The sequence below is a fragment of the Bos indicus x Bos taurus genome, chromosome 13 (assembly GCF_003369695.1).
Source record: "Bos indicus x Bos taurus breed Angus x Brahman F1 hybrid chromosome 13, Bos_hybrid_MaternalHap_v2.0, whole genome shotgun sequence".
In the NCBI taxonomy this organism is placed as follows: Eukaryota; Metazoa; Chordata; class Mammalia; order Artiodactyla; family Bovidae; genus Bos; species Bos indicus x Bos taurus.
In genome coordinates this window covers 31,025,190-31,043,213 of record NC_040088.1, presented here as the reverse complement: position 1 = coordinate 31,043,213, position 18,024 = coordinate 31,025,190, and the positions used below count along the sequence as shown (strand labels likewise).

Below are 18,024 nucleotides of genomic sequence, written 5' to 3'. Positions count from 1 at the left end.
TACGTGGCCCCAATATGGCACTGTTCCTGGGGGAGAAGCCTACAAGTCGATTACACTGGACTTCTTCCATCATGGAGGAGACAAAGATCTATCTTCATTGGAATACATATTCTTAATGTAAATTTGTCTTTACCTGTAATGCCTTTGCACTAGCAAACTTCCACCATCTATGTACTTAAGGAAAGTCTCATCTACCATGGCAGCAGTCTGCCAAGCCTTGCAATTAATCAAGGATCTCATTGCATAGCAAAGGAAGTGCAGCAGTGGGCTTAGGTACATGGAATCAACTAGCCTTACCTTACATCCCATTACCCAGAAGTGGCTGGTCTAAATGTACTGATGACTCAGTTATGGGACCAACTAGGAGACAGTAACCTAAAAATATGGGGCTCTGTCTTACAGGATGCAAGTCTAGGCTTTGCATCAAAGACCATTACATGGGATTAACTCGACAGACAATATGCAGGACTGGGAGTCAAGGGGTGAAGTGGGAGTGGCTCCTCTCACTATTACAAACCTAGTGACTCTCTTATTAAAATACTGCTTCTAGGACTTCCCTGGTGGTCCAGTGGTTAAGACTCTGCCCCCTCCATGAAGGGAACATGGGTTCGATCCCTGGTCCTCGATGATTCCACATTCCATGAGGCAACTAAGCCCGTGCACCACAACTACTGAGCCCACACTCTAGAGAGACTGAGAGCCTCAACTACTGAGCCTGTGCACCACAACTAGAGAAAGCCTGCACACAGCAATGAGCACCCTGGGTAGCTACAATTTTTTTTAAATAAAATTTTAAAATATTGCTTCCAGTTTCACTAACTTTGAGACCTACTGATTTGTATAGCTTAGTCGCCAAGGGAAGAATGTTTCCACCAGAGGATAAAAACATTGGATTCACTGAACTGGAAGGTAAGAGTGCTACCTTGCCATTTGGGTCTTCTTATGCCACTGAAGTGGAGAAGGCAACGGCACCCCACTCCAGTACTCTTGCCTGGAAAATCCCATGGACGGAGGGGCCTGGTAGGCTACAGTCCATAGGGTCACGAAGAGTCGGACACAACTGAGCAACTTCACTTTCACTTTTCACTTTCATGCACTGGAGATGGAAATGGCAACCCACTCCAGTGTTCTTGCCTGGAGAATCCCAGGGATGGCGGAGCCTGGTGGGCTGCCGTCTATGGGGTCGCACAGAGTCAGACACGACTGAAGCGACGCAGCAGCAGCATGCCACTGAAGCAACAGGCAAGAAAATGGGGTTAATCCACTGGCTGAAGTAATTATCCTGAGGGCCCAGGGGAAATCAAGTTGCTACTACATAATGGAGGCAAGGAGGACTTTGTCTAAAACCCAGGGATCTTCTGGGGCACCTCTTGGTACTTCCATGTCTAACGGGAAACGTTCATGAAAAACCTCAGCAATCAAAAAAAAGCAGAATGACAGGTTCGGGTCACTTCGCTATGTAAAGAACAGAGCAGTGAAGGTTCTGGCTGAGGGCAAAGGAAATACGTGATGGGCAGTTAAGAAGGAAGCCATAGGTATTAACTATGATCTTGTGAACAGCTACAGAAATGAAGACTGCAGCCACTTCGTGCATTTTCTCTGTGCTTGTTATGTGCTTGTGTTTATATGCATACACTAGCCATTATGTTCTCTCCTTGCCACTTTTATTTTATACACAAATTATTGAAGGTTAATTTTTAAATTCAATTTTTAGGTAACAAAATATCCAGTAATACTGTAATTCATTCGAGAAGTAACTAATATAGTGATTGATACAATGACTTAAGACGTGTGTCTCCTCATTTGGGGAAAGAGTAGTATACTTATAAGAAGGATGGTAGTATCCTGTGAAGCAGAAATACAGAGCTCTTCGGTTATAGTGAGGGAGTTGAAAAGCGTGTAGAGGGTGCTCGTTGAAGCTGATTGGCCAGAGAAAGGATCCTGCTAGTTATCAATTTATTACCTCCCAGAGCCAAATTCAACCTTCAATATGTGCTCCACAGCGAGCCAGATGTTAAGCTTTCTCAGTAGTTGGTCCTGTAGAAAAGGGTCTTTGTAGGAGGAAGGGAGTCTTTGGCTGTTTCCAGCAGGTGCAAGATCAGTCAGCAGTGTGGGCATGAGGGTATCTGGGGACACTCTGACCCAACCACGCACCCAGAGCACACAATCCCTCACAACCTTGGCCTGGACTGGCCATCTACCTTCCTGTGGTTCTCTTCACAAGATATTGCATGCTCTAGGTGTCCTGCTCAGCCTGGTGCTCCCTGTGCAAGGCCATAAGCCTGGCCACCAGCTATGGATCACCTGCACCCTATCTAGGCCCAAGAGGGCTGCCTCCTGCTTATCCAGTGGCTGTGGACCAGCTCCAACCCAGCACACCAGCAACTCTACCACCATTCAATGAGCTGCAACTATATCTTCTCCAGCAAGGTCGGAACCTTGTTTGGGGAGGGCACCCCCCTTCCAACTTTTCCTTCCTTTATCCTCAGCCCCCAGGAAAGGACAGTTTTATCTTATAGCTACTTTGCTATCATAGTTTAATAGTTCTTTATGTTAAACTTCCCCTATTTAGTCACTGTATGGTATCTCCTAACCAGAATCATAGAAATATTACCAGTGTCACATTCCACAGACCACTTGCTTGTCTCAAGGGGGAAACACGAATATATGGCAGAAGATGAAGCCGTCAGCCTCAGAACACTTCTCAATCTCAAATTCCCTTCCCTCGTAGCAGACAACCTGATACAATGGCCCATAGCTGTGATGCAGCATGAACACCACACAGTTCAGTCACTCAGTCGTGTCCGACTTTTTGCAACCCCAAGCATGCCAGGCTTCCCTGTCCATCACCAACTCCATGAGCTTACTCAAACTCATGTCCATCAAGTTAGTGATGCCATCCAACCATCTCATCCTCTGTTGTCCCCTTCTCCTCCTGCTTTTAATCTTTTCCAGCATCAGGGACTTTTCCAACGAGTCAGTTCTTTGCATCACGTGGCCAAAGTACTGGAGTTTCAGCATCAGTCTTTCCAATGAATATTCAGGACTGATTTCTTTTAGGATGGACTAGCTTGATCTCCTTGCAGTCCAAGGGACTCTCAGGAGTCTCCTCTAACATCGCAGTTCAAAAGCATCAATTCTTCAGCAATCAGCTTTCTTTATAGTCCAACTCTCACATACATATATGACTACTGGAAAAACCATAGCCTTGACTAGATGGACCTTTGTTGGCAAAGTAATGTCTCTGCTTTTTAATATGCTGTCTAGGTTGGTCATAATTTTCCTGCCAAGGAGTTTAAGCGTCTTTTAATTTCATGGCTGCAGTCACCATCTGCAGTGATTTTGGAGCCCCAAAAAATAAAGTCTGCCACTGTTTCCACTGTTTCCCCATCTAACTGCCATGAAGTGATGGGGCTGGATGCCATGATCTTAGTTTTCTGAATGTTGAATTTTAGACCAACTTTTTCACTCTCCTCTTTCACTTTCATCAAGAGGCTCTTTAATTCTTCAGTTTCTGCCATAAGGATGGTATCATCTGCACATCTGAGGTTATTGATATTTCTCCTGGCAATCATGATTCCAGCTTGTGCTTCATCTAGCCCAGCGTTTCTCATGATGTAGTCTGCATATAAGTTAAATAAGCAGGGTGACAATATACAGCCTTGATGTACTCCTTTTCCTATTTGGAACCAGTCTGCTGCTCCATGTCCAGTTCTAACTGTTGCTTCCTGACCTGCATACAGATTTCTCAAGAGGCAGGTCAGGTGATCTGGTATTCCCATCTCTTTCAGAATTTTCCACAGTTTGTGGTGATCCACACAGTCAAAGGCTTTGGCATAGTCAATAAAGCAGAAATAGATGTTTTTCTGGAACTCTCTTCCTTTTTCTATGATCCAGTGGATGTTGGCAATTTGATCTCTGGTTCCTCTGCCTTTTCTAAAACCAGCTTGAACATCTGCAAGTTCACAATTCACATACTGCTGAAGCCTGGCTTAGAGAATTTTGAGCATTACTTTACAGGCATGTGAGATGAATATAATTGTGTGGTAGTTTGAGCATTCTTTGGCATTGCCTTTCTTAGGGATTGGAATGAAAACTGGCCTTTTCCAGTCCTGTGGCCACTGCTGAGTTTTCCAGATTTGCTGGCATATTGAGTGTAGCACTTTCACAGCATCGTCTTTTAGGATTTGAAATAGCTCAACTGGGAATCCATCACCTCCACTAGCTTTGTTCATAGTGATGCTTCCTAAGCCCCACTTGACTTCACATTCCAGGATGTCTGGCTCTAGGTGAGTGATCACACCATCATGGTTATCTGAGTGAGTGGTTGGTGGGAAGAGAGAAAATGGAAGTGAATATAGATGGCAGTTTCCAGACCCTTGGTGAGGTGAAAAGGGATTTGTTGGTTTTTTGAATAGGGAACTTTATTTTCTGTTAGGCTGGGGAGATTTGAATATAGTAGTTGAGATCTGATACAGCCCTTGTGGGTAGGGATGGTGGAAAACAATATAGAGGTCTTCTACCCTGAAAAACACCTGGCTGCTTATTAAAGTACACATCAAATTCAAAGGACCCACGCCAGAGACAACAGAGATCTGCCCTAGGAAGCCACATGCAGCAGCACCTTTGGTGACCTGATGCAGGGAGTCCTATGCAAGAGTGGCTAGAGAAACCTGAGGCGACATGAGAGCGGGTAGACAGCACATGGTTTCTCAGAAGACAGGGAGGTGGGGCATATCTCCTCAGCAGGCTGGGAACACAACAGGCAGATTCTGTCAGGGAAGCCTAGGCCCTTCTAGGCCATGACTTTCAGCTCTCTGGGAAGCACGAGGTGAAGTCAGCAACTGGGCAGAGGGATCAAGGAGCCTTCAGTTGCAGGCTAGGACATTAGCATCGACATAGACTGGAGTGGGAAAGAGGTGCAGGGGTGCAGGAGTAAGGCTCTGGGAGTGAAGAGCAACAAAGTACAGGCCACCTCCTCAAGCCTTCAAGGTAAAGAAGGCTTCTCAGGGACAGTGAGGTGACTCAAGCTATGCCATAAGGTTGGCATGGGGTACAGATGGGCAGACTGAGAGCAGCAGAGAGAAGAGCATCTCAGAAAAGTCTGGAAGTGAGAACTTTGTAAGGATAGGTCATATTTTCAGTGAGGAAAGCCAGCTACATATTCCTCTTCTACCTGCAGGTCCTGGAAGTGGAAATTCCCATAGTAGCAGTAAATGAACCCTGGATTTGAATACCAGAAAATCACTAAAGCAGGTCCTGTTCTTTAGTCACTATGTCGTGTCCGACTCTTTGTGACCCCATGGACTACAGCATGCGAGGCTTCCCTGTCCTTCACTGTCTCCCAGAGCTTGCTCAAATTCATGTTCATTGAGTTCGTTATGCTATCTAACCATCTCATCCTCTCCTTTGCCTTTAATCCTTACCAGCATTAGGTCTTTTCCAATGAGTCAGCTCTTTGCATCAGCTGGCCAAAGTATTGGAGCTTCAGCTTCAGCATCAGTCCTTCCAATGAATATTCGGGGTTGATTTCCTTTAGGATTGACTGGTTTGATCTCCTTGCAGTCCAAGGGACTCTCCTCAAGAGAGTCTTCTCCAACACCACAGTTCAAAAGCCTCAATTCTTCAGCACTCAACCTTCTTTACGGTTCAACTCTCACATCTGTACATGACTACTGGAAAAACCATAGCTTTGACTAGACAACCTTTGTCAGCGGGGTAGGTTTCAATCCCAGCCCCTCCATGAAGCACTGCCAAAATCCCTGCTGCAGTGCAGCTGAACTGCTGGAAAAGCATGACTCAGTGCAGTAAGAGAAGAGCTGTGTGAAAACAGATGATCTCCAGCCTCTCCAGGCTGGGCTATCAGAACACTGAGGAGGAAGAAACACATTAGGTTTAGCATGGGGAATATTCCATCAATTCAAAAATGCCCAGGCCCTGAAGAGAGACCACCTTCGTTGTTGTTCAGTCAGTAAGTCATGCCTGACTCTTTGCAACCCCATGGACTGTAACCTGCCAGGTTCCTGTGTCCATAGGATTTCCCAAAAATACTGGGAATATTGGAGTGGGTTGCAATTTCCTTCTCCAGAGGATTTTCCTGACCCAGGGATTGAAGCACATCTCCTGCACTGGCAGGTGTATGGATTCTTTATAACCCCTTGATCCCAGACTGCCTTAAAAAGAAATACTACTGGACTTTTCTGGTGGTCCAGTGGGAAAGGAACCCATCTACCAATGGAGGGTACGTGGGTTTGATCCCTGGTCCAGGAAGACTCCACCCGCCACAGAGCAACTAAGCCTGTGCATCACAACTACACTGAGCCCAAGCGCCCTAGACCTGTGCTCTGCAACAAAAAAAGCCACTACATTGAGAAGCCTGTGCATCACAATAAAGAGCAGCCCCTGCTTGCTGCAACTAGAGAAAGCCCATGCACAGCAACAAAGACCTAGCATACCAAAAATAAACGAATAATTTAAAAGACAAAAAAATACTACTACAGTATCCTTGTGCATTGTTTCTGGAAATGTAAAATGGTGCAGTTGTCATGGAAAACAGAATAGTTCCTCAAAATATTAAACACCAAATTACCATATGATCCAGAAATTCCATTTCTGGGTGAAAACAGGATCTCAAAGAGATATTCACACACCATTGTTCATAGCAGCATTATTCACAATAGCCACTAGGTGGAAGTAACCCAAGTGTCCACTGACAGATGAATGCACAAATAAAATGTGGTGTATACATACATTAGAATGTTATTCAGTCTTAAAAAGGTAATTTCGATACATTCTACAACACAGATGAATCTTGATGGCAGTATGCTAATGAACTAAGCCAGCCACAAGAAAGCAAATACTGTTATGATTTCACTTACACAAGCTATCTAGAGTAGTCAAATTTATGGAAACACAAAACAGAATGGTGGCTGCCAGGGCTGGGGCAAGGGGAGAATGAGGAGTTAATATTTAATAAGTCAGTTTTGCAAGATGAGAAAGTTGTGGAGATTGGCTACACAACAATGTGAATACACTTAACACTCCTCGATCATCCTTTATAATGAGTAAGATAGTAAATTTTATATTATGTGTATTTCACCACAGTTTTTTAGCAGTTCATGTTTATACATGCAAAACAAACATACCAACACATAAAACCTACTAAAACAGCTAACCTTTCTCCTATGAAGAGTACGAAATGTAGTATCTTCAGTCTCCTTTCTTTCACCATACAGATGTTTCTTAAGTACCTGAAACACTGTATTCAGTACCAAGCTCATTCTCTTCCCCAACGAATTCACTCTTCCTTTCTCATTATTTTTAAGACTCAAATCTAAGTCATCCTGGATTCACTGCTCCTCCTCCTCCCTATCAAGTGCAACTCATCACAGTCTCCTTCAATTTTCCGCTGTTACCATCTGTCAGACTGCCCCCCTTCTCTCCATCTCTGGTGTTCACCACCATCAACTTCTCCCTGGTCTAGTCCATGAGCCTCCTAACCTAAGACTACAACCTAGTCTCCCTTGGCTCTATTCTTGCTTGCGCCTTTCAAGTTGCCCCCCACTCCCACTGCCTCCAGAATGAATTTAAAACACACACACACACACAAGCAAATTCAATCACATTAATCCTTTCATTTAGGCTTCCCATCGTTCTTCAAATAAAAATGGTCTATAAGGCCCTGCAGGGTATGGCTGCTAGGAGAAGACATTTACCTGTCTCTTGTCCTGGCCCCTTGCCTTTTGAAAAACACGTATTTTCAAAAGTAATACAAGTCAATATTTTTTAAAGTATATGTTGTGTTGAAAACACTAAATTACATGGCAACCCATGTCAAGTTATATCCTTTTTCCACAAAAATAGTTTAAATCACTGTTATTTCCCACTGATTTCACTGACTTAAAATTTTGGCAATTTTTTTCACAATGTACAGGCATATTAATAAGAATTAGAAACAAAGGACAAATGCAACAGTGTGACACTGCGGCCACGCTGGCTCTATTTAGGTCACTCAGAGTGTCCCTGTCTCTTCCTCCTCAGGACCTTTGTATATATTCTTGGATCCCATTCCTGCATTTAAATCTTCCTATCTTCTGGATGGGGCATTGTCTACTTCAGAAAGTCTTCTTTACCTCTCACTTACCAAACTGTTATATGCTTTCTGAGGGTCCCACATAATCTTTTACCTCAGTGAAAAGTGTGAAAAAATGTTAAGTCAGTCATGTCTGATTCTTTGTGACGATATGGACTCTAGCTTGTCAGGCTCCTCTGTCCACGGAATTCTCCAGGCAAGAATAGTGGAGAGGGTAACCATTCCCTTCTTTAGGGGATTTTCCCTACCCAGAGATTCAATCCAGGTCTCCCACATTACAGGCAGATTCTTTACATCTGAGCCACCAGGGAAGCCCCAACCTCAGTACACATGATCAAATAAACAGAGTTATTCATATGGTCAGTAGTGCCCAATTTTTTTCGGCTCAATGTACCGTAGCCCACCAGGCTCCTCTGTCCATGGGATTCTCTAGGCAAGAATACCAGAGTGGGTTGCCATTTCCTCTTCCAGGGGATCTTCCCAACCCAGGGATCAAACCCACGTGTCCTGCATTGCAGGTGAATTCTTTACCACTGAGCCATCAGGGAAGCCCAGATAGAGTCATTGGTGGTAGTGGCTTAGTTGCTAAGTCATGTCCAACTTTTGTGACCCCATGGACGGTTGCCTGCCATGGTCCTCTGTCCATGGGACTTTCTAGGCAAGACACTGGAGTGGGTTGCCCTTTCTTTCTCCAGGGGATCTTCCTGACTCAGGGATTGAACCTTGGTCTCGGGTATCACAGGCAGATTCTTTACTGACTGAGCCACCAGGGAAGCCCCAAATAGAATGATTGCTGCTACTGCTAAGTTGCTTCAGTCGTGTCCGACTCTGTGCGACCCCATAGATGGAAGCCCACTAGGCTCCCGTGTCCCTGGGATTTTCCAGGCAAGAACACTGGAGTGGGTTGCCATTTCCTTCTCCAATGCATGAAAGCGAAAAGTGAAAGTGAAGTCGCTCAGTCCTGCCCGACTCTTAGCGACCCCATGGACTGCAACCTACCAGGCTCCTCCGTCCATGGGATTTTCCAGGCAAGAGTACTGGAGTGGGGTGCCATTGCCTTCTCCAATACAATGATTATTGGTTACCAACTGTCTCCATGGTGGCTGTAAGATCTGAGGGCAGAAAGGGCCCATGTCTTTTTATTGACCCAATATAATTTCTGCCTGGCAATGGGTTGGGCAAAATTATTTAATGGTATTATCCCAAATTGGGTTTTTAGGATAAAAGTGGCTAAAATTCTGGAGCCTCACAAGAATCAACACCATTCCTTCGCCTTGCCCTCCTAAATTAGTCATTTTTTCAGAACACCACTTCCAATGCAAAAGAATCCTATCCCGTAGACAGAACTTGAAATGTGTGACAGCTGTTTATCATTCATTCACTTATGTGAACATTTATTTAAGTCCTGGCATAAGACTATGCACAAATACAAATAAAACCAAGTATCTGCACCTAAACTTTAAATTTTTGTTTACTCTGGCAGAGAGCCTATAAGGGTTTCCCAGGTGGCACAGCGGTAAAGACTCCACCTGCCAATGCAGGATATGCAAGAGATATACCCAGGGTTCGATCCCTGGGTCAGGAAGATCCCCTGGGGTAGGAAATGCAACCCACTCCAGTATTCTTGCCTGGAAAATTCCATGGACAGAGAAGCCTGGTGGGTTACAGTTCATAGGGTCCCCAAAGAGTCTGACACGACTGAGCACACTTATGTCTGTCTAGTACATAGAAAGGCTCAACACCCATTACCAAGAATAACACATCTTCTATAGTAGGGCTAACACTTTTAGTCCTTTCTGCAAGTACAGGGTAGGCTAGGGTAGGCTAGCAACAGTGGTCACGTCTATAGCATTCACTCAACACTTACACTTATTTAAAACTTTATTAGTGTATAAACAAAGCTAAGACTTCATATGATAAACAGAAGTTCTATGGTAATGAGGTCATCATTTTCAGTACTGTAACAAGCCTGTGTGTGCAACACATATTTTCAAAAGTAATACAAGTCAATACTTTTAAAAGTATATTCTGTGTTGTAAACACTAAATTACATGGCAACCCATGTCAAGTGACATCCCTTCTCCACAAAAATAGTTTGCTGCTAAGTCGATTCAGTCGTGTCCGACTGACTCTGTGCGACCCCATAGACAGCAGTCCACCAGGCTCCCCCGTCCCTGGGATTCTCCAGGCAAGAACACTGGAGTGGGTTGCCATTTAAATCACTGCTATTTCCTACTGACTTCATGCTAAGTTTTTGCCATTTTTTTTCACAATGTACAGGCATATTTATAAGAATTAGAAACAAAAGACAAATGGAACAGTTCTCTAAAAAGTGCATCAAGGCATTTGTCCATTTCAGAAGCGTTAAGAGCTGACATTTTATGCATCAAAAATTACACTGGAAAGTTTTAATATGTGAATAGCAATGATATATGGTTTCACTAGCATGAACAGCTGTCTTCTATTGAAGTAAGACTCCAACGTGATTTCTTTGTGATCTTCAGTTGCAATCAATAAAGTATTTTTTAAAAAACTTTATGGCACTAATGGTAAAGAACCTGCCTGCTGAAGCAGGAGACACAGAAGACAAGGGTTCAATCCGTGGATTGGGAAGATCCCCTGGAGAAGGGCATGGCAACCCACTCCAGTATTCTTGCCTGGAGAATCCCATGATAGAGGAGCCTGACGGGCTTCAGTCCACAAAGAGTAGAACACAACTGAAGCAACTCAGCATGCAGCATGCACGCACGTAGCAGGCAGTGTTCTAAATACATAATAGGGATAAAGGGATGCAAGAAATATGCACTCAGCCCTCAAGGAATTTGGTTTAGCAGAAGAGACCTATATAAATATTGCCCTAATGTGTCATAGGTAACAACCTTAGCACTGAGACCCAAAGGAAAGTCAGCTGAAAGTCACTCTATTGGGATTGGATCAGGGAAGGTTTCAGAAAAAAACCCTTAAACTAAGCCCAGAAGGATGAGCTAGAATTCTCCAGTGAAGTAAAGAGGGAAATGGCAGTGCCCACAGAAGGAACTGCAGGCTGGTGCAAATACAGGGAGCCAGGAAACATCATGGAGTGTTGAGATCTTGTTCTGCCCAACTGAACACAGCTTTGGGTAACAGTTGAGGAAGCTGAAGAGACAAATGGGGCCGGATTATAGATATAATATGATAAGGAGTTTGAACTTTGTAAGGGAAAGTATTGCAAAAAAGTCTAATTAGGGTAATGATATGGCCAGTCTACATTTAGAAAGATTAGTGGTTTAAGGACTCCACAACTCCCATGAGAGGGCTGACCTTAGCAGGGAGTGCTCACTCGCCGTCTGATTTATTGACGGTTCGCTTTCTCCTAGCCTTGATCAGTAATGTCACCTGCAGCAGTGCAACCCCGCCCCCCCAGGAGCATCCAGTGGTCTGACATCAGCAGCACTTCCCGACAAGAGATAAGGCACTCACTGTCTCCAGAGGGCGGCCACCCACAGAGTGATGTGAGCATTCTTCCAGAGGGTGACAGCCCTGGGGTTGAGTTGGGCTGTGCCCCTACTTGTGTGACCACCAGGTTTGCCTCATTTTCCTTCTCCGCAGCAGGGGAAGGCCCGGCCCTAGGAGGCTGCGCGTTATGCCGTAGATACAGGGCGAGAGCCGGCGAAGGGCAGACCCACCCCCCGTAGAAGCGGGGTCGCGCGCCGCCGGCTCCGCCCGAAGACTAGAGCCAGAAAGCTAGCGGGGTAACCAGGCCGTGGACAGGAGGGCTGGGCGGCTCACCGGTAAAAAGCAGAGTCCCCGAGTGGGTTCCAGTTCGCGGTGTAGCAGTCCATGGCTGGTACAAGCGGCGACTTGCCAGCGCCAGGTACACTCGCCCAGCTTGGGCTCCAGGCAGGCACTTCCGCTTCCGCCCGTCCGGGTCACGTGATGAGGCCGCGGCCACCAGACTTCACCGCTGTGGGCGGCTTTTCTTGGCCGTCGCTGTGCCCCCGCCCACACGGGGGCGGGCTCGGCCCTGGCTCCTGCTCCCTACGGCGGCCACCCGCGCTGCCTTCTTGTCCCCTCGGACGTTGGGGGGTCGGGCAGGGCAGAACATGAGTGACCGGAAGTGGGAGTTGTGAGCGTTGTCGCCCGGGGCGGGGAGGCCCGAGGCGTCGTCGGGCCTCCGCGACTCACGTATGGAGAGAGCTGGGCGAAGGGCTGCGCGCCGACCACTAACCGGGACGCACAAGCTCTGCGAGGCAGGAGCAGTGCTGAAGCGACCAGCTCTTTTGGCACGGGAACATGAGGCTAGGCCTGGCGCCCGCTGCAGGCGACGCGCGCAGTGTGCGGGCCTGCCCCAGTCGCTGGTGAACGGCGCGGAGCCCCGGGACTCGGTAATTGGCGCGAGCGAGCGCGCGCATGCGCGGGGCGGCGACAGGCACGTGGCGGGGCGCAGGGCGGCACCGCGTGGGAAGCGGCAGGGTATCCCGGAGGTTCGCGGGCCTTGGCTCACTGTGCCAAGTGCAACAGAGGCTGGCGCCACCATGGACCCCACTCTAATGCTGCCACCTGGTACCTGTAACCCTGAGCAGCTTGAAAGGGGCCAGCGCAGGTCTCCTCTATCCCAAAGTGGGCCCTGGAGCTAGTTGAGTCCCCTCCCTCGTGCAGCTTGGTGGCCTTTCCCTGCAGCCCGTCGTTGTTGGCGGCAGCATGGTCTTCTGTCTGGAGAACGAGGAGCCGTGCCGCCCGCAGCGAAGCAACATGGTCCGTTTCCAGGCCTCGGAAGTCCAGCAGCTGCTACACAACAAGTTCGTGGTCATCTTGGGGGACTCAAGTGAGTGCTGAAATCCCACTTCCTGGTCCCGCACCTGCGGTCTGTTTTCTGCGTCTGGACGTTTGGTCTCCATCTCAAACCTCTTTCCTGATCCCCAGTCCGTTCCAGTACAGAAGGTTTATTTCCCCAACGCCTTCCACAGGTGTCCTGACAGATGTAGCTTGTCAGGCTTTTCACCCCCACCTTGCTCAGCATTTTTCTTCCTGACAGTGCCCCACAGTGTCCTCATGGAAGCAGTGTATTGTCTGTTTCTTGGGTGACTTGGCCAACTTACTCCTGCCAGGTCGCTATGAAGGTATACACCTGGAAGGAACAAAGTCAGTGCCAGGACTTTTTAACTTCACCTTTTCTCATACCTCTAAGTCAATACTCCACAAAGGTGGTGTTGGGCCACCTCAGCAAGAGGCCTGGATTTGAAAGGAGCTGGGGGTGGAGTAGGGCCTGCCTCAGCCTCAGGATCTTTGTCTCCCTTCAGTCCAGCGGTCTGTGTATAAAGACCTGGTGCTCCTGCTCCAGAAAGACTCACTGCTCACAGCTGCCCAGCTGAAAGCCAAGGTGAGGGAAGCTTGGTGGCCATGCCAGTGATGGGCGGGCACAGACTCTGGCCTGGTAGGGGCCTCCTCCCTGGCTTGGGTCTGACCAGCTGGGTGGGGGGGGGTGGGCAGGGGGAGCTGAGCTTTGAACAGGACCAGCTGGTCGCTGGGGGTCAGCTGGGCGAGCTGCACAACGGGACACAGTACCGGGAGGTCCGCCAGTTCTGCTCGGGTTCTGGCCACCACCTTGTACGCTTCTACTTCCTCACCCGCGTTTACTCCGAGTACCTCGAGGGAGTCCTGGAGGAGCTGACATATGGGCCTGCCCCGGACCTGGTGATCATCAACTCCTGCCTCTGGGATCTCTCCAGGTTGGGGCGGGGGGAGAGGGAAATACTGATTGGGGGTGGAGGTATGGCTCAGAGGCCACCCACCCCTGTCTTCTTGCTCACCCTTTGTGCTACCCAACAGGTATGGCCGCTGCTCAATGGAGAGCTACCGAGAGAACCTGGAGCGAGTGTTTGTGCGCATGGACCAGGTGTTGCCAGATTCCTGCCTGCTGGTGTGGAACATGGCAATGCCCCTAGGAGAGCGTATCACTGGGGGTTTCCTCCTGCCTGAGGCAAGTGACTGGAGCACCTCAGGATAGAAGATGGGGCAGCTGATTGGTAGATAGAGGACCCTCCCTCCCGATTCTGCATCATTCAGTGGCTCTTAGATGCTGCATTTTCTCACTCAGCTCCAGCCCCTGGCAGGCTCTCTGCGGCGGGATGTGGTTGAAGGGAACTTCTACAGTGCTACTCTGGCTGGGGACCACTGCTTTGATGTCTTAGACCTCCACTTTCACTTTCGGCATGCAGTACGGCACCGTCACCGGGATGGTGTCCATTGGGACCAGCATGCTCACCGCCACCTCTCACATTTGCTTCTGACCCATGTGGCCGATGCCTGGGGTGTGGAGCTGCCCAAGCGTGACTATCCCCATGGTGAGCCCTATCACAGGTGGGGAGGGTAGTGATGCAAAGAGGGCCCTCAGAGCATAGGTCTCATAAACAGCAGGACAGAGATCCTCAAGGGGAGCAGAGCCCCCTGAAGGACCATTGTGAATCCTGAGTGTGCCTTCCTTCCCCTAGCCCTGTAGTCACCTTTGTGTACACGAATTGAGTATTGAGTACATAAGGCAATATGTCAAAAGATCCATATGCTACAGATAAACAGGAAAAGAATGGGAGTACTTTTAGGTAGGAGTGGATGTAGGGCGTGGAAAAGCAGAATCAGAGGAAAGGTAATTCAGGCAGAGTGGTAGAAGCAACAAAGCCCCTTGGCAGGGACTGTTAAACCCTCAGTTCCCGCCTGCCCTCAGTTCCCGCCTGCTTTTAAAGGGGACGTCATGGTTTATTGTTCCATGTCTGCTTCTGCCCTGGATCATGTCCTGCAAGGGTAAACTACCTGCCTCACTTGTTAATAATTCATCCCTTTCAGCCCCAGTATCTAGCACAATTGCTGTGTATATAGTACCTGCAGGATGGTGTTTATTGAATTGGAGACGTGAGTCATGTTAGAAGGCTGTAGTAGCACTGGAGGATGTGAGGGCAGAATGGCCAAGAGTGTCAGTTTTAGCCTGGAGTTGGAATATCAGGAAAATGAATTAGGACCTTGATCATATAATGGTCCAATTTCTTTGTTTTTTTTAGGTGAGAACTAAATCTTATCTTCCTTGGTGGCTCAGATAATAAAGAATCTGCCTCCAATGCAGGAGACCTGGGTTCAGTCCCTGGGTTGGGAAGGTCCCCTGGAGCAGGGCATGGCAACCCACTCTAGTATTCTTGCCTGGAGAATCCCCGTGGACAGAGGGCCCTGGTGGGCTACGGTGCATAGGGTTTCAAAGAGTCAGACACAACTGAGCAGCTAGCACACAAATCTCATCTAAATCAGTTGGAAAACTGATCCTTAACAGAGAAAGGGATCCTCTAAAGGTTGTAAGGCTAGTTTGTTGTGTCTCAGGTCTTCTGAACTCAATTTGGAGCCACAGAAATAGCAACATCAAAAGGAACAGTTAGGTGGAAGGATGAGTTGGTGAGTTTGATGAGGGCAGATCTCTTTGAAGTACTATGGAAATGTTGAGTAGATTTGGAGTCAGTGGTCCCCAGCAGGGAAATGGCCGATAAGGGCGTGAATGTGAACAGTGACAGAAAGAGCAAAACAATGGCCATGTTTGGGAGTTGGAAGAGAAGAGAGACTGATGGGGGAAACAAAAGGAGATAAGGATAGAGGCGCTTTCAGGGAGGGGAGAGGCTTTTGGCCATGTCATGTGATAGTTAGGAAGTGAAGAAGTGGTTACATTTTTGTAGGAAAAGTATTAAAGAAGTGGAGTAGGGTTAAAAGAGGCAGTGAACAGTTGAGAAGGGAATGGTGCCTGGGCAAAAATATACTCTTTGTGGGAGGAAGTGTGAAAGGAACCCGTACCTGCTGGGAAAGGAAGTGATAGGATCTTTGTTTTTAACAGAGACTTACTAAACTTAGTTATTGGTCTTTGAGGAAGAGCTAGGAGAGGAGAGATAGACAAGCTGGGCACTAGAGGGAGAAGACTGGAAGGGATCATGAGGTCAGACTGGAGGGAATCATGAACAAAGACAGATCCACTGACTACTGAGACACAGGGAAGAAGGAGCATAGCTTGGGCTTGGCCTGAAATGAGAGGGGATGAGGAAACCTGAGTATGAAGTAGAGGGTACTGTGTTCTCCAGAAGGAGAAAGTAAAGGTTTAGAAGCGTAGGCTGCCAGAGTTCAGGGTGACCTGGCTTCCTAGGCCTACTTAAAACAACCATCCTGTTTCTAGACCCATGGATTAAAGACTGGCCAGAGCCGGATCATCTCTTCCAGGGGAGCCAGGGGCAGCCCTCAGACTTCGGGGAGCAGCCGGCCTTGCCCCCACTCTCTCCCTTACCTCCTCCCATGCCTTTTCCCTATCCTCTTCCTCAGCCTTCCCTACCTCCACTGTTTCCACCCCTGCCCCAAGAACCCCCTTTTTTCCCAGGCCAGCCCTTCCCACCCTGTGAATTCTTCAATTTTAATCCAATGGAAGACTTCTCGATACCACCCCACTTAGGTATGTGCCCCCACAACTTCCCAGCACACCTTTTCCAGCCTCTCCTTGAACCTCCCTTAACCTGGTCTCCTGTGTCCAGATGGGCTGAGAGAAGTCAGAGACTCCTTGTGCCCTACCCTGGATTGGGTTCTGTCACAGCTGAGTTTGGAACAGCATCTGTAGACTCATGAGTTAGCTCATTGATTGTCAGTTTCCTGACTTGGCAGTACGGGAAGCGGTATTGCCATTTTGTAGATGGGGAAATTGAAGGCCAGAGAAACTCACCCTGAAGAACCAGAACTGCCTAAGGCAGAGTTGTGCTCACCATGGCCAGAAGCCCACTCTGATGATGGCTGGTTCTTTTGTAGGATGTGGCCCTGGAGTGAACTTTGTGCCTGGCCCCGTGCCTCCTCCAGTCCCCAGCCCTGTCCGCCACGGTCAGCACCGGGGCTTGGCTGTCCACCGGGGGATGTCACGCTGTGTTCACAACAGCCCCTACCATGTGCCGAGGATGGGGGCGCCCTGCAGGCAGCGTCCAAGACACTCAGACAGGCTGATCCACACATACAAACTGGATAGACGACCTCATGCCCATTCGGGTACATGGCCGGGGTAGACTGGTTCTTGCGTTTGGGCCGTGTGTGCCAGTGGCCCTGCAGTGCCTGTTTGCTACACCAGGTGTTGGCGTGGCACCTGCTATGCCTGACGTTGTTGTACATTGCTGTCACCAATAAAGGCATGGAAAAACAGAGTGACATCTTTTTGTGAAAGGGAGTGAGTCTCTGAACTGTGATCTTAAGAGTTGAGGAGGCTACCTCTGGGTTCTCTCCAGTCGGACCTTGCAATCCACACTGTTTAGAAATCATTGACTGCATCTTTCATACTGTCTCACACGCTCAATTATACTCCTACCAGAACACACGTGTACTTAACAAAGACCCTGGAGGGGTTACCTATTGTCAGCAGCTCTTTGGGATTGGGAAATGTCACAGGCTGAGCTGTAATTGAAACTTAATATTTTGTATGGAGTTTGGAATCTGGCTAGTTCTCACCTGTACTAGTCTCACCCATTCATATGTATGTTCAACGTTCACCTACTCTGGGAGATATACCAACCTTGCCTTGTATAATTTCTTGGCTCATGGTAGACACTCAGAAGTGGTTGGAACTAAGCAAGAAGCTCCCAGGCCCAAGTGGGAGACTGATTAGAAAACCATTACTTAATAGATACAATATGCAGTAGTAGTAAAGTGAACGCAAACCTATTTGGTGGGTGGGCAGGAGAAGAGGAGCAGAGAGAGAATTCCAAGGTTGGGAGTAGGGAGTGGGGAGCTGTGCCAAACTTAATAAGAAAGTTAAAAGAATTCAGGGACTTCCCTGATGGTAGTGACTAAGACTCCATGCTCCGAACGCATGCAGAGGCCCAGGTTCAGTTTGTGGTCGGGGAACTAGATACTTCATGCTGCAAATAAAGATCCTATATCCCACATGCAACTCAGACCTGGCA

General features: G+C 47.9%; 2 protein-coding genes across 9 annotated transcripts in view; one reads left to right on the top strand and one right to left on the bottom strand.

Annotated features, from left to right (window-relative positions):
- VPS16 (VPS16, CORVET/HOPS core subunit) overlaps nt 1-12,011 on the bottom strand; it is a 28,111-nt gene extending 16,100 nt beyond the window's left edge. For all 3 annotated transcript variants that reach the window (XR_003514078.1, XM_027559293.1, XM_027559294.1), the window contains exon 1: nt 11,861-12,011. Coding sequence is in view for 2 of the 3 variants with exons in the window: in XM_027559293.1 (XP_027415094.1) it covers nt 11,861-11,913 (53 nt within the window). In the remaining variant the exon portion in view is untranslated. The remainder of the gene's footprint in view (nt 1-11,860) is intronic.
- A 2-nt stretch (nt 12,012-12,013) lies between these two features.
- Nucleotides 12,014-17,272, top strand: PCED1A (PC-esterase domain containing 1A). 6 transcript variants are annotated; one of them, XM_027559295.1, is made up of 8 exons: nt 12,017-12,456; nt 12,731-12,896; nt 13,372-13,451; nt 13,562-13,800; nt 13,901-14,051; nt 14,169-14,415; nt 16,269-16,538; nt 16,886-17,272. In XM_027559295.1, the coding sequence occupies exons 1-8, from the start codon at nt 12,259-12,261 to the stop codon at nt 17,131-17,133; spliced, it is 1,599 nt and encodes a 532-aa protein (XP_027415096.1). In that variant the 5' UTR covers nt 12,017-12,258; the 3' UTR covers nt 17,134-17,272. The 6 variants fall into 6 exon arrangements, with proteins under 6 accessions (XP_027415101.1, XP_027415096.1, XP_027415098.1 ...); XM_027559297.1 differs by having other exon boundaries at nt 12,018-12,456; nt 13,715-13,800; XM_027559296.1 differs by having other exon boundaries at nt 12,106-12,456; nt 12,752-12,896.
- The last annotated feature ends 752 nt before the right edge of the window (nt 17,273-18,024 follow it).

Bases quoted from the DNA above. Each gene is read 5' to 3' on its own strand.
- PCED1A (XM_027559295.1), top strand. From the start codon at position 12,259: ATGGAGAGAGCTGGGCGAAGGGCTGCGCGCCGACCACTAACCGGGACG. The intron at 13,801-13,900 runs GTTGGGGCGGGG...GCTACCCAACAG, and splicing joins TGCCTCTGGGATCTCTCCAG to GTATGGCCGCTGCTCAATGG. The intron at 14,416-16,268 runs GTGAGCCCTATC...TCCTGTTTCTAG, and splicing joins CAAGCGTGACTATCCCCATG to ACCCATGGATTAAAGACTGG.